The 21,769-nt window shown below is 34.9% G+C and overlaps 1 protein-coding gene across 6 annotated transcripts in view; it reads right to left on the bottom strand.

The window, feature by feature from the left end:
* Positions 1–21,769, bottom strand: part of Foxp2 (forkhead box P2) — a 543,295-nt gene that overhangs the window by 144,078 nt on the left and 377,448 nt on the right. For all 6 annotated transcript variants that reach the window (XM_085840817.1, XM_085840813.1, XM_085840818.1 and 3 more), the window contains one exon: positions 5,433–5,522. In XM_085840817.1, coding sequence (XP_085696943.1) covers positions 5,433–5,522 — 90 coding nt within the window. The remainder of the gene's footprint in view (positions 1–5,432; positions 5,523–21,769) is intronic.

Below are 21,769 nucleotides of genomic sequence, written 5' to 3' on the forward strand. Positions count from 1 at the left end.
GCCCAGGGTATGATACCACCTATTTTTAGGGTTGGTTTTCCCAATTTAATAAATCTAATCATTATAATTCCTCACAAGCAGGCCCAGAGGCTACCTGAATCTAAATAATTCCTCAAAGGTATCCCTGATGTCCTGTCTGCTAGGTGATTCTACTACATCTACTCAAGTTGCCAGTCAACAGTAAACATGACTGTCAACATTAACAATTAGCTAGACTGCTCTTCCTGTTACAGGACAGTCTAGTAGGAGAGAAAACATTAACTATAGTTATCCTCCATGAATGAGAAGTATACCAACCAGGGTAATCTGTAACAGAGGACATCTCTTAGCAATCCTTAAATATTCACGTTAGTTTTTTTCTAACCACGAATAATTTGTAGCTCATTATAATAATTAGAAATACTGAAAAGTTATGGCTGAATGGCAAAAAAATATGCACTTTAGTAAATATGTCCCAGATGTAGATTAGATAGCATGGTTCTAGGGTCTATTTTAATGGTGATGAATTATTGACTGAGTACCTAAGGACTTATGCTACAAAAGATGTGTAGTATTCTTTTCATTGTATACAGTTTTGCAAGATTTTAATTTCCACTTGAAAGATGAGTTAATAGGATCCGAAAGATCAAGTGAGCAAACTTCTACAGATGCGAGACAGATCAAGACAGAAAACTGCTCTTCTTCATCCATACTGTGAGCTGACTTTGGTGAAGTTGTTTCTGCACACATGCACTGAGATGTGATAGGTTAGATATTCCAGGTGTATCTCCATAGGAGGTCAGTTTCATCATGCCAGTTAAAGTGCAGTTTTAATTTAGATATGCCTCTTTATGCTACCTTTAAGAAATGTTTTGTACTAGATTAAAAATCAAGATAACAGAAGACATTGTTCATACTGTGTGTAAATTAAACTTTTTTATTTCATGTCCAAGATGCAATGGATCTGGCTATTGCGTGTTGTGCAGAGAGAAAAGTGTAGCAAAGCAAACTTATTTAAGTTTATTTTCATGTTATCTTTATCACAGTATACTTCTCTACCGAAATCTATATGAAAATTTCACATAATAGTGTTTATGTGGAAAAGTATGCCAAATTCTTAGAACTGGAACCAAAGCTTAAAATATTCAATTTCCTGTTTTATTAATTTATGGGTAGGTAGAATTTTGTCACATTCTAAAGCATACTTAGCCATGCCTAGTTCTGAGCCAACAGAAGTTAGTATTTGTCCAGAGTATACTATTAACTTTAATTATAATATTTCCACTCTAGTCTTGAAACTTGATATAGAACAAGAATTACTGAGTAATTGATGGCCTTATGCCTTTTTGCTGTTGATGTCAATTTTTGACCATTTGTTGATTAGATAGATAAGAACAAGGGTAAAGGATGTTAAATTACACTGGAATATAATTTTTGTGCAATGATCATACAATTTATAGTATTATTGCCAGTCATAGGTCTTTGGATGTTTGTCAGTATCTTACTGAAACAATAATTTGCCAACACATGAGATTTGAGTATTTGATTCCAAAGCATTTTCTAGCTCTATCTGCGTAAACAGATGCTTTGGGCCTTGAAATGAGCAGCTTAAAAACCTCAAGAGCTTCATATGCCCAACACTTTCTTCAATATAAAAAATATCATCAATCACTACAGTTTAGGTTTAGCCAATTTGTTTTGCATCTTTACTATAAGGATGCCAAGAGAATTATTTGAATTTATATAATAAAATTTTGGAAGAGTCAGAATAAGACATTACTTTTCCTTTCAATTATTCTACTCTGGCTCATCTTAAAGTATAATTATAAAAAAATTAATAATTTAAACACCTATCAAAAACAAATATATTATATGCTATATGAACCTGCAGTGAAAGAGCTGATTGCTGTGCTGTATACTACTATTCATGTGAGATCACAAATCAATTTACCTAAAATTTATGTCTCTGGACTGCACAGCTATGGAAAAACCACAAGTCTGTGTGGTTTAATTGTAACAAGAACAATAATGTGGCCAGTTTTCAGATCTAAATTAAATTAAGTAGAAATGTCACAGGCTAGATGTTGATAATGTGTTTTTTTAAAAAAATAAAATATCAGATTTTTGAAATGTGCGTGTGCGTACATGCATGGTGTGTATGTGTGTGTGTGTGTTTCTTTCTCTTATCATAGAAATCAGTTTCATGAAAAACAAGCCATTGAATACTTTAGTTGGCTATGTTTTCCTCAGTATGGATCACAGTACGAATGTCCCATGTAGACAATGTCCTCAGTAAAAACGAATAAAGCACATATAAATAACAGACCATCTTCTGCTGTTTGACCACAGTGTTTTGTGGGACATAGTAACAGTGGAAAGAAAAATCATGTGTGGTGCTGATTAGGTGAATGTCAGCTGCCATGTCATCCCAGTTTTTAAGTTATTTAGTCAGTATCTCCGTAAGAGATATATTTAATGCCTAGACCTATTTAATTGGTATAACACATAATGAATGGAATGTGCAAACAAATTTTAAATATAGATATTCATTTAGATACTTATAAAGGAAACTGAGGCCATGGCAAAGACTTGACAGGTGTCATATACTTTACACAGAAATGGGAAAGTGAGAATGGAAGAGAGCTGATATAAATGTGGCTCTGACACAAACTAATTTGCTGTACTTCAAATCTTTCCCCACTTTTTAAGACTTACAGATTTGGGTGAGTGTTAAACAAGCAATGGTGTAATGTCCCTGTGACTTGAGCCATTACAGAATTATTATTAGATGTGTGTATTATTGTAAGCTTCATAAAACATCTGTTTGAACAACAAATTTGGAAAAAAAGAACTAGATAAAGTGTCTGCTCTGGTCTTTTAAGGCATCAGACATGGCAGGAAGCTGTTACCTATGAGCATCAAACATGCACCTTGCAAGTGCTGCTGAGCAGTTTCAATTAATGTTCAGAAATTTAAAATATATTACATATCTACTATACGAAAAAAGTTTTGCTAAGCTCTGAGTTGTTAGAAGGAAAAGTAGACTATGAGGGAACCATATGAAGACACTTTAAAATATTAATTTCATATCACATGATTAAAAATTCTAGCAAATATATTCCAGTTTTAAAAACAAATACAATTCATGTTAATAGTATTTGCAGAGACCAGGATAAGCATTGATTAATATCTCTGTTTAAAAATAGATGTATAAGCTAGTGTGGAACACAGCTAGGTTTTGATTAAACTTATAGTACAATCTTTTTATGTCTACACCTGCTAAGCTTATCAAGTACCATGAAATATTAAAATTTCAGTTTCACATTGTATTAATTACAGTGCATATTTTGGGGGAAATGTAAGACTACATTATTTCTAATTTGTCATTCATAAAAATGACTTCTCACTCCTATGACACTTAGCATGATCCCATTAAGCTCTGTATGATACTAATGCACTATGGTCTTATCATCTATACACTGGAGCAGTGTTAAGACTAATATGCTCACAAAACACAAAATACAGGTGACAAAGGTGAGTCTCCAGTAGGTTTAGCAACTGCAGATGCTAAAGAATATTTACGATGCTTTTTAAAATTTTTTATCAATCTTTCCTGCTCAACCAAGGAAATTGAGTATTTCTGCTCAAACTGATTTATTTAACAGTTGACAGATGAACACACTCTCATTCAAAGCCTCGAATATTACATTGTAGATATGCGTAATTTAAACAAAATATATTTATTTTAATTAATCGAAATTGCAAATATTGACTTGTAGTTTAACAATATAATAAAGGGGGAAAACAAAACAAAACAAAAACCCTAAGCCGTATGTTCCATAGACACCCTGACACCCAGCAAGAAAGAAGCATCCATTGTCTGATCGTTGAAGAAGGAAGGGGAAACTGCAAATCCTCAATGTTGTGAAGAAATATAAAATATACATTAGTTCATAGTATCGTTTGACTTCCATAACAATAACCTTCTTCAATCATTGACTTATGTTGCCAACATCAAAATCAGTTTTACCATGCCAAAAGGAAAGTGAGAAACGACCCTGAAGCCATACTAAAGGTCTGCGCTTGACTTGCTATCTCCTTTGGCTTCTGTTGTATGAACTTGCCCTGTTCTGTTAAGACCAGGAGGCTTTCATGGAGTCTGATAACTATGGTAGTATTATATTTTCTGTGATAACTAGGGCAGGGAAATGGCTGTTGATGAGGAAAAGTCTTCATCAGGACCCGTCATTAATTAAGACAAATTCCTATGCAATTGTGAAATGTTGAAAAGAATATTAAATGCTGGAAGTTTTTGCTTTTCCAATCTTTGCAGAGATGTGGCCCTGGAGTTTTGTTGAGTTCCCCCTACTCTGACCTTCTCCTTCTGTAGCAAAGGACTTTGTGACAAAGAAAATGTGTTTCCATCTCAACTCTGTCTATGAATTTATTTATTTATTCACTTTTGGTAACAAGAGATTTTTTTAAAACGTAGATCAGTAGCCTATAATTTTCTTGAATAGAAGCTAAGCTTCAGAATACCATTATGTAAAACTTGGGCTCTAAATTCTGTGAATACGCATAAATGTGAAAACAGACAAGCCATGAAGAGAGAGTACTTTTTCTAAAAAAACAATGCTACACAAAATAACTACTGAACTAACTAATAAAGCTTCCCTTATTAGACACAAACTTATATAAATCAAATGATTTAGGAGAAAGTATTGCTTATTTTTTCAAAAGCCCCGAGAAACATTGCGTGAATGTCTGTGCAACTCTACACTCTACTTACTAGACAACTTGAAAAAATACTTTAAACCATTTTCCCTAGGGAAACGTTCTATACACCTTGGTTAAGAAGACTATACATAAGCATAGTGGTTCTGTTTATGAAACACCCAATTCCTTTTGCATGAATACATCCACCAGTTTCACAGGACACACACAGTAAATAAGGACAGCAAGCGCCAGAGTGGGTTTTTGTAACTGCAGCAACAGTAACAGGTCCTTGGCAAACTCCCAGATTTTTTTTTTCAATCAGGGAGGATTTCTGTATTTATTACTTGGATACTACTGCAGAAGGTTGCCTAAGACTGATTTGTCTCCTTCCATACCATTTCACCATGGCTTTGCTTTAATATTCACATTATAACCTATTAAAGAACAAAATCCCATTAATGTCCAGGAAGGAATTCACACAAAATATGTTATGCCTATATGTAACATTCCTACTTGACATTTTGTAAAGAATGAACTAGGAAACTTTTTGAAATCTATAACAGTTATTTGCAAAGTCCTCTTTGCAAAAATCCCAGGAATTTTCCTTTAGAACTAATAGGATCAATATGTGCAAATGCACAAATTACTTATATAAACATGATGTGTTTTGCACATCTGTCATTGTTGTTATGAGCATCATTAAAAACAGATCTCAAGGACAGGCATGCTTTACCAACCTGCAGTGGCCTCTGCTTCTCACTGCTCTTAGGAGATTTCAATCCACTGGTTTGCTGCTGTAACAGAAGTTGTCTTGCTGCCTGGAGAGCCTAAAAGTAAAAGAGAGAATATAGCTAAATACTTTTAAAAATATGAAATGGATTGCCAGATGTTCTTTACTTAATAGAAGTGAGGACTTTCACCCTTTTGACATGATTATTCTTTTTTTCTCTTTATATATAACCCTCCCCACATAAAACGTATGTGTACACATTTATTCAAAATCATACAGATGCATGTAGTCCTGCAGGACATAAATCTAATTTGTTGAAAGTGCTTCAAGAAGAGAAAATCATAAACTGTGTCAACAACCTCATTTCCAGAGAACTTGTCTCTGAGTGTTCCTAAAATGCCCACTCCCTTTCAAATTATCGTTCAATCTGCATTTTCGTCTAACAAGTTTGAAGCAAAAGCAATAGACTTCAAGTGTTACCGGAAGCTGTAATTAAATTTGACAAATCAACATCATATTATCTTGAAAGTGAATTAATAAGGATTTTCACTAAGATTAAAAACACTTTTTCTTTGTACTTACAATTCAAGGGGAAAAAAACCCTCTCCTTTGACAAAATAAAGTGCAGTTTTAATGCCAAATAAAATTGAGTGGGTTTCATTTGCATTCTTAGCCAAATCAGAGAACAAAGAGATTACCACTCAGCCAATCAGGTTTGTTTCTGTGTATGACAGAGTACCAACCAAAACAGAAGATGTTTTCATTTATTTTTGTATTTTCTTATACATTCAGAAAAACCAAAACCTAACATAAGAAAGTAACCTAAGAATTATTTTCCAACAGATGGGACAGAGTGGAAAATAGGACTATATGAACTTATATAAACTGGTGGTAGGAATCAAAATGCAATGTACATTATTTAAAGAGTTAGCAGTATTAAACCAATATTTTTTGAAAAGTTTTTGAGAGCTGCTATTTAAAATTGTTTTTTTTTGACAACTGAGTTCCATCAATGGTAGTAATGAAAAATTTTGATATATGAAACTAAGTCATTGTCTGACATTGTTAGACACTGTTTTAGAATACAAGATAATGTTTTTTCCATTGTCTGAAAACATAGTTAGATCAATATTCTCCTATAATAATTAAGATTCTCAGCTGATAAAAAAGTACAATTTTGATTGGAATCAATGATCTGGCTTTTGAGTGAGTTTCTAGTATCCATGACAACAGTTGCTTTGACAAGATGTGCATATGGCTTTACACTGCCAGCTGGTGTGAACAATGTTTGAACTACTGCATTGAGATGCTGAGCAAACAGAAAAAGTTGCCACGTCTTAACCCTCAGGGAAGGCAGTCATCCCCTGATCAATTATGAAAAGACAGAGAAAGGGCTGCTACAGTCTGGCTCCAAGCAAGTTTTCTGAGAAGGCAGCCAGACACAGAGGCCAAGGTAAACAAGCAGAGTGTATCAGCACCCGCTCCCAACAACACACATTTGTCTTCCCATCTCGGGATCTAGCACCTCTGTCAAGCGCTGCTTTGGCATTGTGAAGCACATTTGCCCATGGTGAGGATTTTTTCCTTTTGTGCACGTGTGTTAAAAAAAACATTATGAAATAATTACAAGTCAAACTAAGTATTGCTAAGAATGCACACACCAGTGAATTTAGGCAATTTATGATGTGGTTCAATATGAGGATATAACAAAAATAAATTCCACGACTATTTTATTATCATAAAACTCACTGGAAAACTCCACTCGATATTTTAAATACTTTACATTCTCCCTTTCAATTGTGACCTATAAAATTAACCATGAGTGTCAACTTTAATGTTGATATTATTATGATGTAGCTTGAACTGTGCCTATGCAAATCTTAAGAAACAAAACAATAAAAGCAATTACTTTCCTCATATTTCCCCCTTTGAGATCTCTCTCTTATAAATGTGTGTGTGTGTGTGTGTGTGTGTGATGTGTGTGTGATGTGTGTGAATGTGTGTGTATGTGTATGCATGTTTGTATGATATGTTGTTATACTTGAACTATTCTAATAAACACTGTTTATAATCTTAGAACAATAATGATGTGTATTAAAAGGAATTTTAGAAATAGAAAAATATGAAGCACTCATTTTGACTTGTGGGCAAACAAAGAGGTCTAGAGTTGTCATTTGCTTTAGGACCACACACTATTTATGAACACTTCATTCAAGGTCACCCTCCTTCTGGAACAGTATGCATTCCAGTGTCCCATAGTATCTCTATTCTGTCAAAAAGAAATCAATCTTTAATGAACAATGAGCAAAATTGTGGGAAAAGAAAACAACAGATATCAAAATAAATCATTTTCACTTGCAAAGATGGCAACTCCATATTTTTCAGGACTTAGAGGAAAGATGTCCTAATCCTTTCATACTTGAATCTTCGAGTTAATATACCTATCACAGAAAGAAGGCATACTTATTCAGGAATAATGTTCTAGTTCTTACGAACGCCACTGAAACCTGATAGATCTTCAAACCTTTATAATATCCTGGTCACCTGTTCAGTCATTTCTAACACAGTTTCAAAGTTCTAAAGCCAGATAAAATCTTCGACTAAATCAACACTTGGTGTCTCATTTTGGTGACAAGTAACAAAAGAATCATTTTCCAGTCACAGAATTAAAGTCTCAAGATTGGAAGAGAGTTCAGACAGTCACTCATCTGGTTCACAACCTCATAGGGCTTGCTCACTTTGTCCATGTTTCTGGTTTTCCTTCATGGTGTTCCTTCATCTCAACACCCAAAATGAACCAGTGTAATATGTGATCACCAGGGGCTACAGAAAAATTCTAGAAAGCTCTGTATTAGAACCTTTGCTCATGAAAGTAGGACTAGACAGATGCATACACCTTCTGCCCTGCTAAGGCAGTAATAAAGGCAGCTCACAGGGCAGCCAGTTAAAATGTGCCTTTTTAGGTATGTATATTCTATATCCATTTAGACACTAGATGGTCATCATCCAATATAAGTGGTTATGAAAAGTAAGAGTCACTTGCCTAGTCCAGCATTCTTTGTGAAGTAGTATCAATTGCTGTGATAAACATAAAACATGGGAGAACAAAACCAACTGAATAAACTAACCCCCATCTCCCAAACCAAAAAATAAAACAAAACAAACAAACAAACCAAAAAACCCCAACAAACAAAAACCAAAAAATCCCAAGCATTCAAGCGTGCCTCAGCCACAGACCCAAGTAGAAATCCCCGGCAGTTTATATTCTAGCTGCACACATCGTATGACATTTTTATTTCCAATATCTTAGGACTGTATCTCAATAAACAATTGCTCTGAGACACTCACCCTTGTGGTTTAGCATTGTCACTGTTCAAAAGATGAAAGGTTATGAAGTAAAACACTTCCATCAATATAAGGCACTGTGTCCAATTACACAAACTATTAATTTGAAAATGGCTTGCTGGTCTTATATTGATGAGTAGAAAAGGTAAATGCCAGTTATCCTCATGAAGTTTAAGATCCAGCTAGCTTCATATGCTTTTCTCTAGAATTCATTTAGAACGGAAACCCAAGGGCTGTTTACAACATTTCTTTAATAAAGACCCAGCCTTTTTTTGAATGAGTAAGAGTTTGAGAAGGCAGCCAGATCGGGTTTGCGTTCCAAAAACCCATTGGATTTGAATTAAGGGTGTGCCTTCCATAACAGTTATCTAATATTAGTAAGGCTAGAGAGACTTAGGATACGATATGCTCAAAATGGAATAACAGTAAATATTTTCAGAAAATAAAAATATTTGTGAAAAGATTCAAGTTCCGCCTTTGGTATTAGCAAAGGTGTGAGAAAGCACATTTTCTAGACCCGAGTGCATTTTGTTCTCTAAAATATTTATAGAAAATATCAACTCCAACTATTATTGCACAATTTTAAGTAAGCTAAATTTTTGAAAGAGGAGCAAAGTTCAGGCGTGTCACTTGTCTCACATGGCATTAACCTCATGGTGTGATGAGTCTCAAAAAACATAATTCTGCTGAATAGGTCAATGTGAATATGAATTTAAGGTGAAAAGCCTTGGGAACTACTAGACAAATCTGTCAAGTTTTTGTATATGATTTTTTTTTTGAACTCTGAAAACATTCAACAGAAATAAAATCACTTGAGCATAGTTTGGAGATAACCAGAAAACCAAAATATTGATTATTCTAAGGTTTATAAGTAACATATTTTTCTAGGTAAATATATATGTATATTTAAGGGGAAACAGACATCATTCATATTACTCCCATAAAAATAGGAATGCTTAACCTATCAGCCTGTTGCATTTGAAACATTAAAATGAAAAATGACATCTACGCCCATTAATATCTTCAATGTATAAACAGCACAGCGTGACACATTCTTGAGAGCTGAAGGCTACAAAATCTCTCTGAAACATAAATAACAAAGCACTCAGAAGCATATTTGATGTTGATATTCATCTCTGAGAAAAACACTGCTGCCTAGGCTTCTTATGAAAATAGAAACAGTCCAAATGGATCTCCTGTAATTGGTTTCAGATAGCGGGGTCACAAGAAATACGATACAAGAACTGACTATGTGGAGCTGGGGAAACGAGAATGTTTACACAGGCACTCCCCCGTATACTGACACAGGGGGTGTAGACTTTACAGATACACAGTATCCCAAAAGGGTTTTCACTCACCAATCTCCCATCTTTTAATTTTTGAAACATTTTGCATTTAACATATTATTCTGAATACAGAACATTAAGTCTCCAAACAGAATTTCATTTTCTAGTTATTCTCCCAAGTGCAGTTGATTAAAAGTATATTTAGATTATTTATCAAAGAGTATAAATCTCTATTCTGTTTTGCTTGTCTTCCTGTTATGTTCGTACTAAAGAGAATATACTGATAAATGTGATCTGAAGTCTCATAGCGCTATTTAATAGAAGGAGATTAATCATCTAATTGTCATAACCTATTTTCAAACAGCAATCTATCAGAGTGAAATTATGCATCTGTCACTATTGACCCCTCATTTGATCATGCATGATACATAATTAGGCTAAGTTTGTTGGGAAAAAAGATAATTATTAAAAATATTTTTGAAATAATTATTTTCTACAGTACATTTGTATAAAGTTAGAGCATAACTGTGTGAATATATTGGATTTATATTGTGCGTCACAATGAGGCCAATTTGGAAGGCTAAAATCACTTATATTTTAGACAAAGTAAGAATGAGTAATGACTTGTCAAGCTTCTTGTTTACCAATCAGATGCCAGGCTTAGAAGACCCACTGGGGAGACAAATCAAGGCATTGACTCTGCCTTGGGTCAACAAGTCATCTTCAGAAACAACAGTGACGTCCTTATGAGTCATGTCCAACCTCAGTATTCAGTGTAGTATAGTACACATTTAACATCTTCACACATTTATGAAATAGGAACTAATGGTTGAGATGTGTTTGGTTTTTTCCAGTCTGAAATCATGTACCCAATTTAATGGGATGGGCTCTTCTCCTGTGTGCTGGCATTCACTAGTCTGCCAGCAATAGTACCAAGTGGCAGGCGATGCCATCTCTTTTCTCCACTCCTGTGTTGTCAATGGTAATGAATCATTTATGGACCCCTCAATGGAACACTCATATGAAGCACAATAGTCCTAACTATGAATCCCTTACACATAAAGGGATGCTGCAAACTTTAAAATTCTCAAATGTGAAATGTAATAATTAATTAGCACCAATTTTACTAATTAGTCACAATTTTACCACATCCTTTTTTGCATAGTACACACCCCAGACATGAGTGTTCTATTTTGTGGGTTTTTTTTTTGTTATTATTTTTTCAGTGACAAGATATTTTAGTGTTTTGTTTTCAAGAATGCTTTGAACTGACTTGTTTTGTTTTCAATATACTTTAGTGTCATTTTTCATTATGAGGGTAATATTACCTTTTACAAATTAAAGTAAAATAATTGTGTGGGAATTTTGTGTGCAGGCATGTCTGTGATTTGGCTATGAGGAGAAGGGCTAGAAGTTAACAATGACTACAAACTGCAATGTTTGTGGTTGACTAGGAGAACATAAACTAGGTAAGAAAAGACTGAAGAAAGAAGTAGACTGAGGGAAGGAGCTGGTGAAGTTTACTTTCTCTACAAAAACATAGGTTCATCATGACCAGAGACAATATTAGGCCACTATATATATGTATAGACAATATTAGGAGAAAGATAGATTGTTAAGATCACTGATAATGGAAATGAAGACAGAGGAAGTCACAGGCCCCCAAGTCAAGGGACATGTCGAATGGAGATGAAAAAGAGAGGCAGTGAACTGTGAGGAAGCTGTAGTACACCAATGGGAAAAATACAGAGCCTTCTAGGAGACTAAAACATCTACAGGTAATAGATTTTTGATAAAGGTGCTTCAAATATCCGAACAGTAACAATGACTTGATTAAAAACTGAACAAGCAATAAAGTTGCATGTTTTTCTTTTAAATAAGGCATATAGTTGGAAAGCAAGTATATAAAAATGGTGAATTCCATTCATCATCTGAAAAAGCAAAGCAAGTCACCATGAGGTATCACATCCAACATAAAAAGTAGTGTCAAAAGACAAAAGAAAGCAATTGCTGGCAAAGAGATTGAGAAGACCCTCAGTGTACTCTTGACAGAATGTAAGTTAGTAAGTCATTATGGAGAAACAGTCTGAAGGCCAATTAAAATGTAAAAGTTTAGATCTAACATATGATCCATTAATTCCTCGACTGGATTTCATAAGGAAATGAATTTAGTTTGATGAAGACACCTCTCAAGCAGGATATTTATTGTAACAGTATTCATACTAGCCATAGAATGAAAACAATAGAAATCTCCATGGATTAATGAAGAAACAAAGAAAATACTGTTCACATAAACCTACTGAATCATAAAAAGAGACAGTTAACTGTGTTCATTGAAATAAACCAACTTACAGAAATATATACATTGCATAATCCCATTCATATGCCGACATTAAAAATGAGAATATTAAAGAATTTGAGAGTAGAATGGTGTTTACCAGATAAAGGAAGTGTTGAATATAGGGAGGGAGAGAGAATGGTTGATCAACAGAGAAATAAAAGTTACCAGTTGATCATATAATGTTGATAAAAACATTTAGAATAGTCAAAACAAAAGAACCCACATTTTTATCAGCTCCTGCATGGGTATATAGAATATGGACTATCTATGAGGTGAAATAACACTTGTCCATAAAGAGAATATAATACTGAAATATGGTATAACGTGGATCAACTTTGAACACAATAGGATACAAAAAAAAAGAAATCAAGAGTTTGAATATCACATACTAGATGCTCTTTCACAGGATATGCTTGTAACAGGGGATCTCTGGAGTGACGGTGTACTTAATTGAAGCTATTGATAAGAAGACAATGAAGATCATAGGATTTTTAAAGGTTTAAAGGGTTTTAAAAGGCTTGTTACTTTTTAAAAAGTAACAAAAATGATTGGGGATTAGATTTGTGATGTTGCACACTCTTAAAAGAATCTAGGAAGAAAAAAAACCAAATTGAATATTTATGTATAAATTATATCTCACAAGAAAAATCATTCATGAGGGTAATTTTGGATACCATTTATAGTTTCTATAATTTAGAAAGGTTACATATTAATGGCAGGACTTGATATGATAAACTGCATCAATTTCCATAGTGAAGCCAGATTATCAGAATTACCAGGTTGTAAATAGAGACATGTACATAGGCATGGCTACAAAGAACCATTCGGATACAATCCATGAAGATGGTTTTAAAGAACAATGACAGCTGGAGATACTCTTTTTGCTTTTCAAGTCAAAGAAATCTGACAATGGGATTCGGTGGTAAAGAGGAGCAGGCACTTGAATAGGTAAGAGATTCATGAACATCTCCAGAGAGGGAGCGATGGTAGTGAAGCATGAGGAATAGCAACTGACAGGTGAGGTAGGAAAGAAGAAATGTATCATCCTTTGAGGCAGAGTGAAGTCAGAGACCCCCAACATACAGTCATGAAGAGGTTAAGTGCTTCATACAAGACTGTATCAGTCAAGACAACAACACAAACTTGCAATTATCAATTGTGAATGAGTGAGAGCACCATTCTGTATGAGAGAAATGGATGGGGATTTTCCTATCAATTCTTCTGGATATAAAATAAATAGGTTAAGAGAAGTAATCTTGAAAATGTCATTAGATTACAAAATGTGCTTCTACATACATGAATGGCATGTAGGTAAACTGACATACTCTTCAGAAATACTGCTTCTAGAACTATCTAATGACTTGCCCAGACTTCCATTACTTATATCTCCTGTTGTCTTCACTCAAACAGCCTTTGAAATTTGAAATTCAACCTAACAAGGGACTTAACACCTTAAAGAGTGTGTCAGTTATAATGTATACTATACTGTTAAACATTCTGAGGACTCGTTATTCTTGGCATTTAAAATCAACAAAATTTTAAGAGAGAGAGATTCACCTTTGATTTAAGTATAACTAGCAGAGTTCACTATACCAAAAATTCTCTTTACAACTAGGGAATAACCATTATGCAAAAATATATTGACTCAATTTCAGAAGACATCTTTTATTTATTCTTAGTTGATAAGCATGGACAATATAATCACACTGGAACCCAAGTTGATCATTTATTAAATGTGACTGAAAATAATTGACTTCGCTATAGATGATTAGTGAAATCAAACAGGATAATACATATTAAAGTATCTTAAAGTTTGAAGTATAAATTTGTATTATTCCCAATGAAGAAATTTGAAATAGTAAGATTTCTCTAGAGGTTTTCATTTCTTCACAAATGCAGAATACCAGACATTTTAAAATAAATGGATTTTATTTCATAGTGTCTTTGCCACGTAGGTATATACATTTTAATTAATGGTCCAAATTCACTGTAATTTTTCAAAGTTTACCTCAGTATTTATTAAATATTTTGTTACCTGGATATTCTATAGGTGAGTTGGATAGAAAAAATACTTTAATCCAATAATGTCTTGTGACATTTAAAAAGCTTGCATTTTAATCTCCTTTGGGAGTATGTGGGCTGGGGTGTTTTCTGTTATAAATACATTTGTAGGTTACACTTGATCCTGCTTAAGCTGTGGGTCATCATATCTCCATAAACATACAAGTACATACAAAATAATGCCTGTTCCCAAGGTTTGTTGAATATTGGAGAAGGTCAAATAAGCCAAATATAGTTAAAACAATATAAATATATACTGCATAAAATTAAAGGGCAGTAAAATGAGAGGGATTAGTAAAACGATAAAATAAATGAGAATTTATAATGACTTTTAATATACACCACTTCCAATTCTTAATTTTTATACACACTTTATCCTTTCATTCTCAAAATATACTCCTTTGTCATATACGCATAAGCCAGGGTTATTAGGGATTGTGCCCACACTACTTCCTGTAGCTCTTTGACTCTACTTAAAGATGATGTCTTTGAAGGGCTAAGCCAATTCATTCAAACTATTAGCTAGAGAAAAGTCACTATCAAATATGGAAAGATGTAAATAAACATTGAACAGAATCAAACAAAATACTACTTCCTACTAAGGAACATTGGGTGCTATGCACTATGTTTGATGGAGCTGAAAGTAAGTTCCCAGGTAAAATAGAGGAGACCTTGTAAAATAGGAAATGGCTAGTATTGTCATCAGTGGGAGGAGAGGCCCTTGGTCCTTTGAAGGTTCTATGCCCCAGAATAGGGGAGTGCCAGGGCCAGGAAGTGGGAGTGGGTGGGTTGGTGAGCAGGGGGAGTGGGGGTGGGGGGACTGGGTTGGGGGGGTTGATAGATAGATAGATAGATAGATAGATAGATAGATAGATAGATAGATAGATAGATACGTGACTTGAGGTCTTGGGATGCTTTTCTTTAACAATGACTAGGGTGTGAATGGATGGTCCAAGGCTCATGGTTCACAATGAAGAAAAATATGTCCCTGCACATGACAAAGGCAGAACAAGGAGAGCAAAGGAACACTTTCTTCCAGAGTTCATTCACCACCTAGCTTCATGTAGTTGTAGGTAGAGATGATAAAAATGTAAGACTCTGCTCTTCCATTCACCCTCAGTCATGAAAATGCTTAGTAGCCAGGTATCTGAAGGCAAAGTTCAGGACCCTGATTGAAACCTGCAGGAGGCAGAGCTCTATTAGATCTAAGGAAAGAGCCTTGAGGCAGAACACCTCAGCACAAGCACTCAGTGGCCAGGAGACTAATCCCAGGGGGCTAAAGAGATGGGAGGGGTAAAACCATCTGTGAAAGAAAAGGTAAGCTCAAATTCCCCAAGAAAAGGCTCCTAAAGCTAGAATCAGTGTTCTTAGAGAGGAAAGGACAGTTGCCAAAGGGGCCTCAAGAATTCCAAATCTAAGCTCAATGCCATGCCTAGTGTCTGTATGTCTCATTGCTATTAGGAGGAGCTCCAAATAACCCCTTTCTCATTCAGGCTGATTCTCAAGAAGAGAGAGTAGCACTTCTCACAGCAATGGACAGAAGGGACCATGAAGTTCATTGAATAATTTTTATCGAAGAGTTGAAATTAACTTAAACATTTTCTAAATAAATGAATGAGCTGAATTTATATTAAGATCATCAAATTTTGTGTTTTAGATTATTTACAATATAAATTATGAAACATACACACACACACACACACACATATACACACAGATGCACACACACACTCATGCACATTCATATTAACACTAAAAAGAAGTTCTTGGGCAAACTCACTTAAGGATGGGACCCAGATGTTAGCAAGCATTTTTTTTCCAGCTACTACATTTAGGTTACATCATCATTAGCCTGTATTAATACTGCAAAACAAGTGATCTTTTGAGCAAAATAAGGTACAAGATGATGGTGATAATATTCAGGTCCTCAGCATATCAACAACTACATTGATATAACTTATATGAAGTTTTCTGGTCTTTTTTTTTCATAAAGCATTTGTCACATGATCTGAATTTCTAAGCATTTAATGCTAGAAAAAAAAAGGTTAAAAGATAATTCGGGTTGCAAATCATTTGTTTTACTTAATTCTTTGGCATATATTTTTGTAAATAAGTTGTAAACAAATTGTAAAGAAAATCCCTGTAAAATGATGTCCATTCAGTTGATATATGCATTTATGAATGAATTGATAGTAAAGTCCAGTAGGGCTCTATATGACATGTCTTGATAGTTCCTAGAAGTGATCAATCATCTCTTTACTCTTTGCTTTCACACTCCAGCCTGATTTAAATTTCTTAAAGAGACTCAACACTGGAGGTGTGATGCATATATGATCCAGAACCCCTGCACATATAATCCAAGCCAGTGCACCCAGAGTTAGCACAACCAGATTTCTAGACAAAAGTAAGCTTACTGAATTGTCATATTTTGCTATAGAACATTTTCAATTATCCTTAACACCTAGCAAATATCCACATTTTCACGACAGTACAACATTGATTGATAACCAATAACAGGCGCATATGTAACTTAAAAGCCTATTGCCTTTGACACTTCTATCAAGTTCTGGATGTATGTCATGAAATGTTTACATTAGTGAAGAATATAGTGCCCCCAAACTCAACAACTATGAAAGTATTTCACACAGCTGATCCTATATAGATCTCTAAAACTCTGGCTATAATAGCACTAACATCAGCATATTGAAGATTTATTTCCTTACTTAAGATGTTGTAATTGTGTTTTACCCATGAGTTCTTTACAATAATATCCCTTAACTATGTCCATTACTTCAGATACTCAAAATACAAAACAATTATTTGTTGTTACTTTCTTCATTAAAGCATTTGATTTTTTTTTAGTCTGTTTAAGGAATGGGAAAGCCATTCTCTGATCTGTCTTTAAATCATGAGTCAAGACAAACAATCTACATGTATAAATAATTTTGTTGGTGAGTTTAAGAATTCATTTAAAGGCATTTGAGTGTTACTTCACCACTTACGAATGCACCCTGCTTTTTTAGAGGGTCTGAGTTAGATTTCTGTCACCACATCTGGTGACTAAACCACATGTAACTCCAACTCCAGGGTTATCCATTAACTCTTGGCCTTGACTAGTATCTGAACAGACAGACAGATAGACAGATAGACAGACACTTTAAAAATAAAAGGGAAATCTTCAAAATAATTTATTTACATAAAATATAACTACCTATCAGGATCATTTGGGTCCTTTTACCAGAAAAAAAAAAGTACTCAGATTAAAAATCTTTGAACATTTACTGAGTTACATATACTTAAAGAAGAATTATTTGTAAAAGGGCATCATATTTAGGTAATGTTTATTCAGCTTCAAGTTTACTAAAGCATCCTAGTATCTTCAATTCTTTGAAAGTTCATTTTCATTTAGTTTCATCTTACTCTGTTACATTTTCAGATATTCCCAATATTAGAAATTTAGAACAATGTTGCCTGACTTCCTATAATCTGGCTTTATCTTGCAAAGCTTAATTGCTGAGCCATATCGGTCTCAGGTTTTACGTTTTCATGGACGCTGTCATTATGACACACTTTCAGAATGCTTACATCTACACACAGTTCCACAGAGCACATGAGAATTCTCATTCAGTGTGCACTGCGCTTTCAGGTCTCACTGTGGTTTTATCTTTTCTAAACTTAAATGAGTATTTCTTCTTACCCTTCTTAGAAATTGAGGCATTAAAACATACATTCAGTTCCTATGCATCTTCCTGTCTCTTGCATGTGGAGAGGTAAAGGGCTAGTATAACAGATGTTTCCCTAATTCACACAGTTGACACATGTATTCTACTCTGCTATTAAAAATGAAATAAAAAGTATAAATGACACATACAATGAGCTCAATTGCAGCATAATGATTGACACATAAATAACTACCTGATAGTGTTGCTTTTCAGTCTTTGGTCTTCCTATTATATTATAGACTATTAATATACTGAATTGAAGTATGATTGGCCTACTATAACTTTTATTTAAAACATACATTTATTTTTAAAATATTGTATTATATAGATATAGATATAGATATAGATATAGATATAGATATAGATATAGATATAGATATATAGTGTATATTTGTGTGTAGGGGAAGAAAAGGGAGTTGCTGGATATCATATTATACTTGTTGAGCTCAGCATATTAGAGCTAGTTTATTTCATCTACCATGTGGATCCTAGGTTTGCAAGTTGAGATCAACAGGCTTTGTAGCAAGTACCTTTACTGGCTGAAACATCTCCTGGTTGGGAACCCTTCTTTGTGTGTAAAGTTAATTACAATAAAGCAAAAGCATAGCTGGGCATGGTGGCACACGCATTTAATCCCAGCACTCGGGAGGTAGAGGCAGGCGGATTTCTGAGTTTGAGGCTAGCCTGGTCTACAGAGTGAGTTGCAGGACAGCCAGAGCTATACAAAGAAACCCTGTCTGGAAAAACTGAAAGAAAGAAAGAAAGAAAGAAAGAAAGAAAGAAAGAAAGAAAGAAAGAAAGAAAGAGAAAGGAAAGGAAAGGAAAGGAAAGGAAAGGAAAGGAAAGGAAAGGAAAGGAAAGGAAAGGAAAGGAAAGGAAAGGAAAGGAAAGGAAAGGAAAGGAAAGGAAAGGAAAGGAAAGGAAGAAAGAGCAGGAGAGAGAGAGAGAGAGAGCTCCTTATTGGCAAATAGTGGACATTGGCAAACAGCGGACATTTTGGGCAAGTTCCATTTCACCATGCTTTAAATGTTAAATAAAATGGAGGTAAGTCTATGGAAAAGCCCAAAGGCACAAATGGACCTGGCTGTGTCATCCCGTGACAGAGACCATTTTAAATTTTCTTTCAAAAACTGACTTCAACTAAGCAAAATGTAAAGCCTCTGCCCAAGGGAATAGCTAGTTAAAGTAAACAGTTTAACTATGCATTTTTAGGCAAATACTTTCCAAGTCCAATGTTTTTCTTTCTGAAATGGAATCATTTTGACTCCCTATCAGAGAAGAACCATGGCAGAATGCTTCTGAAAATGGATAGTTGAAACTGGTAATTAAAACTTTATTACGTAGGGTTGCTTGATGAAGATGCTTCAGACTCTTGGGGAAATCCCAAATCCTTTGTGCAAAGTGCCCTTTTCTCCCAATGTCTCAAAAGATATTAAGCCTTTCATAGAAGGGGGGTTTTCTTGTCCCTCTGCAGACTCCTTGTGATGGCAGAATGACCTATTTAAGAGCAGTACACTTTTTCATGGAGGGTATATCTTGGCCCTGTCTTGCAGTTATCTTCATTTACATGAGTAGCATCTCAGATTACTGTTCACCAGAACTGAACAATGAGACACTTGCTCCTCTCATCTCTATGATGAAGTTAAGCCATTACACTGGATCCTGACTCCCGCTATTGTGAAGTCCCTTGACATTTCTACTGCTCTCAATTGTCCGTTGTTATAGGAGAGTGCTTACTGCCAGAGTCCTCTGGCAGAAACTCAATGGCTGAGTCCAGTACTAAGTCATTGCAAACTCCGCAACAGCTGGGACACTGGTCTACATGAATGAAACACTTTGAAATTAGAGGACATATCCAAAGTATGCACTAAAGACTTGCCGATGAGTCCACAGTCATAAAATAACTATTAAACATAAAGAGACGTGTACTGTCAACATCTCATCCAGCCAACAACAAATTAGATCCTCACAATTTGTGTTTCTATGGTGGTTATCTCCTTGGACATGTATTAGGAACTCGTTTGGTCTCAGTTATATCTGGTCCTACGTGACTTGCAGACAGAACAAGTAATGCCAGAAGGTATAAACAATACCTCCAACATATCAATCCACAGGATAGCCACCATTCTGGGAAATACAAAGTTACTATAAAAATGTTAGAAGTGACTCTGGCAAAGCAAAGCTAACCAGCAGAGTACAAGAAGTAGAAGTGTTGCTGGTGAGGAAAACAGGGACAAAGAACAGCAGGGTATTTTAAATCCTTTCAATTCTGTGGCAACTTCCTCAAAAATGCTATCACGAAACTAACAAACTCATTAACTTATAACTTTAAAGGTTCAAAACTTAACAAACTGTGGGGTCAAAAGGCTATTTTGCGCTGTACGTCAATCTTAGAAAACCCCATTTTGTTAATACATCAGTGTCCCTATATACTACTGTTAAATGCTGTTTTGACTAAGTTACTAAAGTCTCATTCAGAAAAGCATTTAGAAAGAAAAATAATCATAGGTAAAAGAAAATAATTTACTGTTATCACATAAATCTCACTGAATCATAGATATCTAAAATATTATGCAAAATGTTAACTCTGCTTAAAAATGCATTATATTTGATTATGTTTGCAATTGCAAGCATGCTAACATGAGAAGATAGAGGAAAATATATAAAATGACAAAGGAAAGAGATTCTTTTAATGGATTCCCTGAAAGAGGTTCAGGATTATACTGAAGTGATGGAAGTTTTCTGCAACTGCAAAGTAATAAAATATTTTGGGAAAAAGTTAAGGATATAAAGTTCTTATGAAGAATTATAAAGCATTTAAGAAGGAAACTGAAGGCAAATACTTAATTCCCTATGTTAATATAGAACAGTCTCTAGGGGGTTAACAATAACAACAAAAACTCCATTATATGAGATTCTAAAATGTAGGATCTTTTAGTTGAAACTCACCCATAGGAATACTCTCCAGCTTCTAAAAACAAGAACACAGTGAGTTTTGCAGGCAAATGGATGGAACTAGAAAATATCCTGAGTGAGGTAACCCAGACCTGGAAGACATGCATGGTATATACTCACCCATAAGTGGATATTAGCCAAAAATTATAGAGTACCCTTGATAGAACTCATTGACCTTAAGAAGTTAAACTAGAAGGAAGGCCCAAGTGAGGCTGATTCAATCGCACTTAGAAGGGGGAAGAAAATAATCACGGGAGACAGGCATGGAGGGACCTTTGTGGGAGAAGAGATGATATAGGGGAAAAATGGAGCAGGAGCAGGTGTGAGGGGGAAAGAGGGGAGAGGCCAAGAGGCCCGGGAGAATAAATGGAAATATGCAGGTGCCAAGGAGCGGTGGGGTATGTAGAGGGAACCTCTGAAAAGTCTCAGAGACACGGGATGTTGAGAGGCCCTCAGGACTCAATGTAGGTGACCTTAGCTGAAATGCCTAAACAGTAGTGATATGGAACCTGAAGAGACCACCTCCAGTAGTCAGACAGGACCCACAGTGGAGGGAGGGGGACATCAATCCACCTACAAAACTTTTGGCCTCAAATTGCTCATGTCTTAAAGAAGTCCAGGGACAAAAATGGAG

This window comes from Mus caroli, unplaced genomic scaffold (assembly GCF_978045245.1).
Source record: "Mus caroli unplaced genomic scaffold, Mus_caroli_1 scaffold_7, whole genome shotgun sequence".
In the NCBI taxonomy this organism is placed as follows: domain Eukaryota; kingdom Metazoa; phylum Chordata; class Mammalia; order Rodentia; family Muridae; genus Mus; species Mus caroli.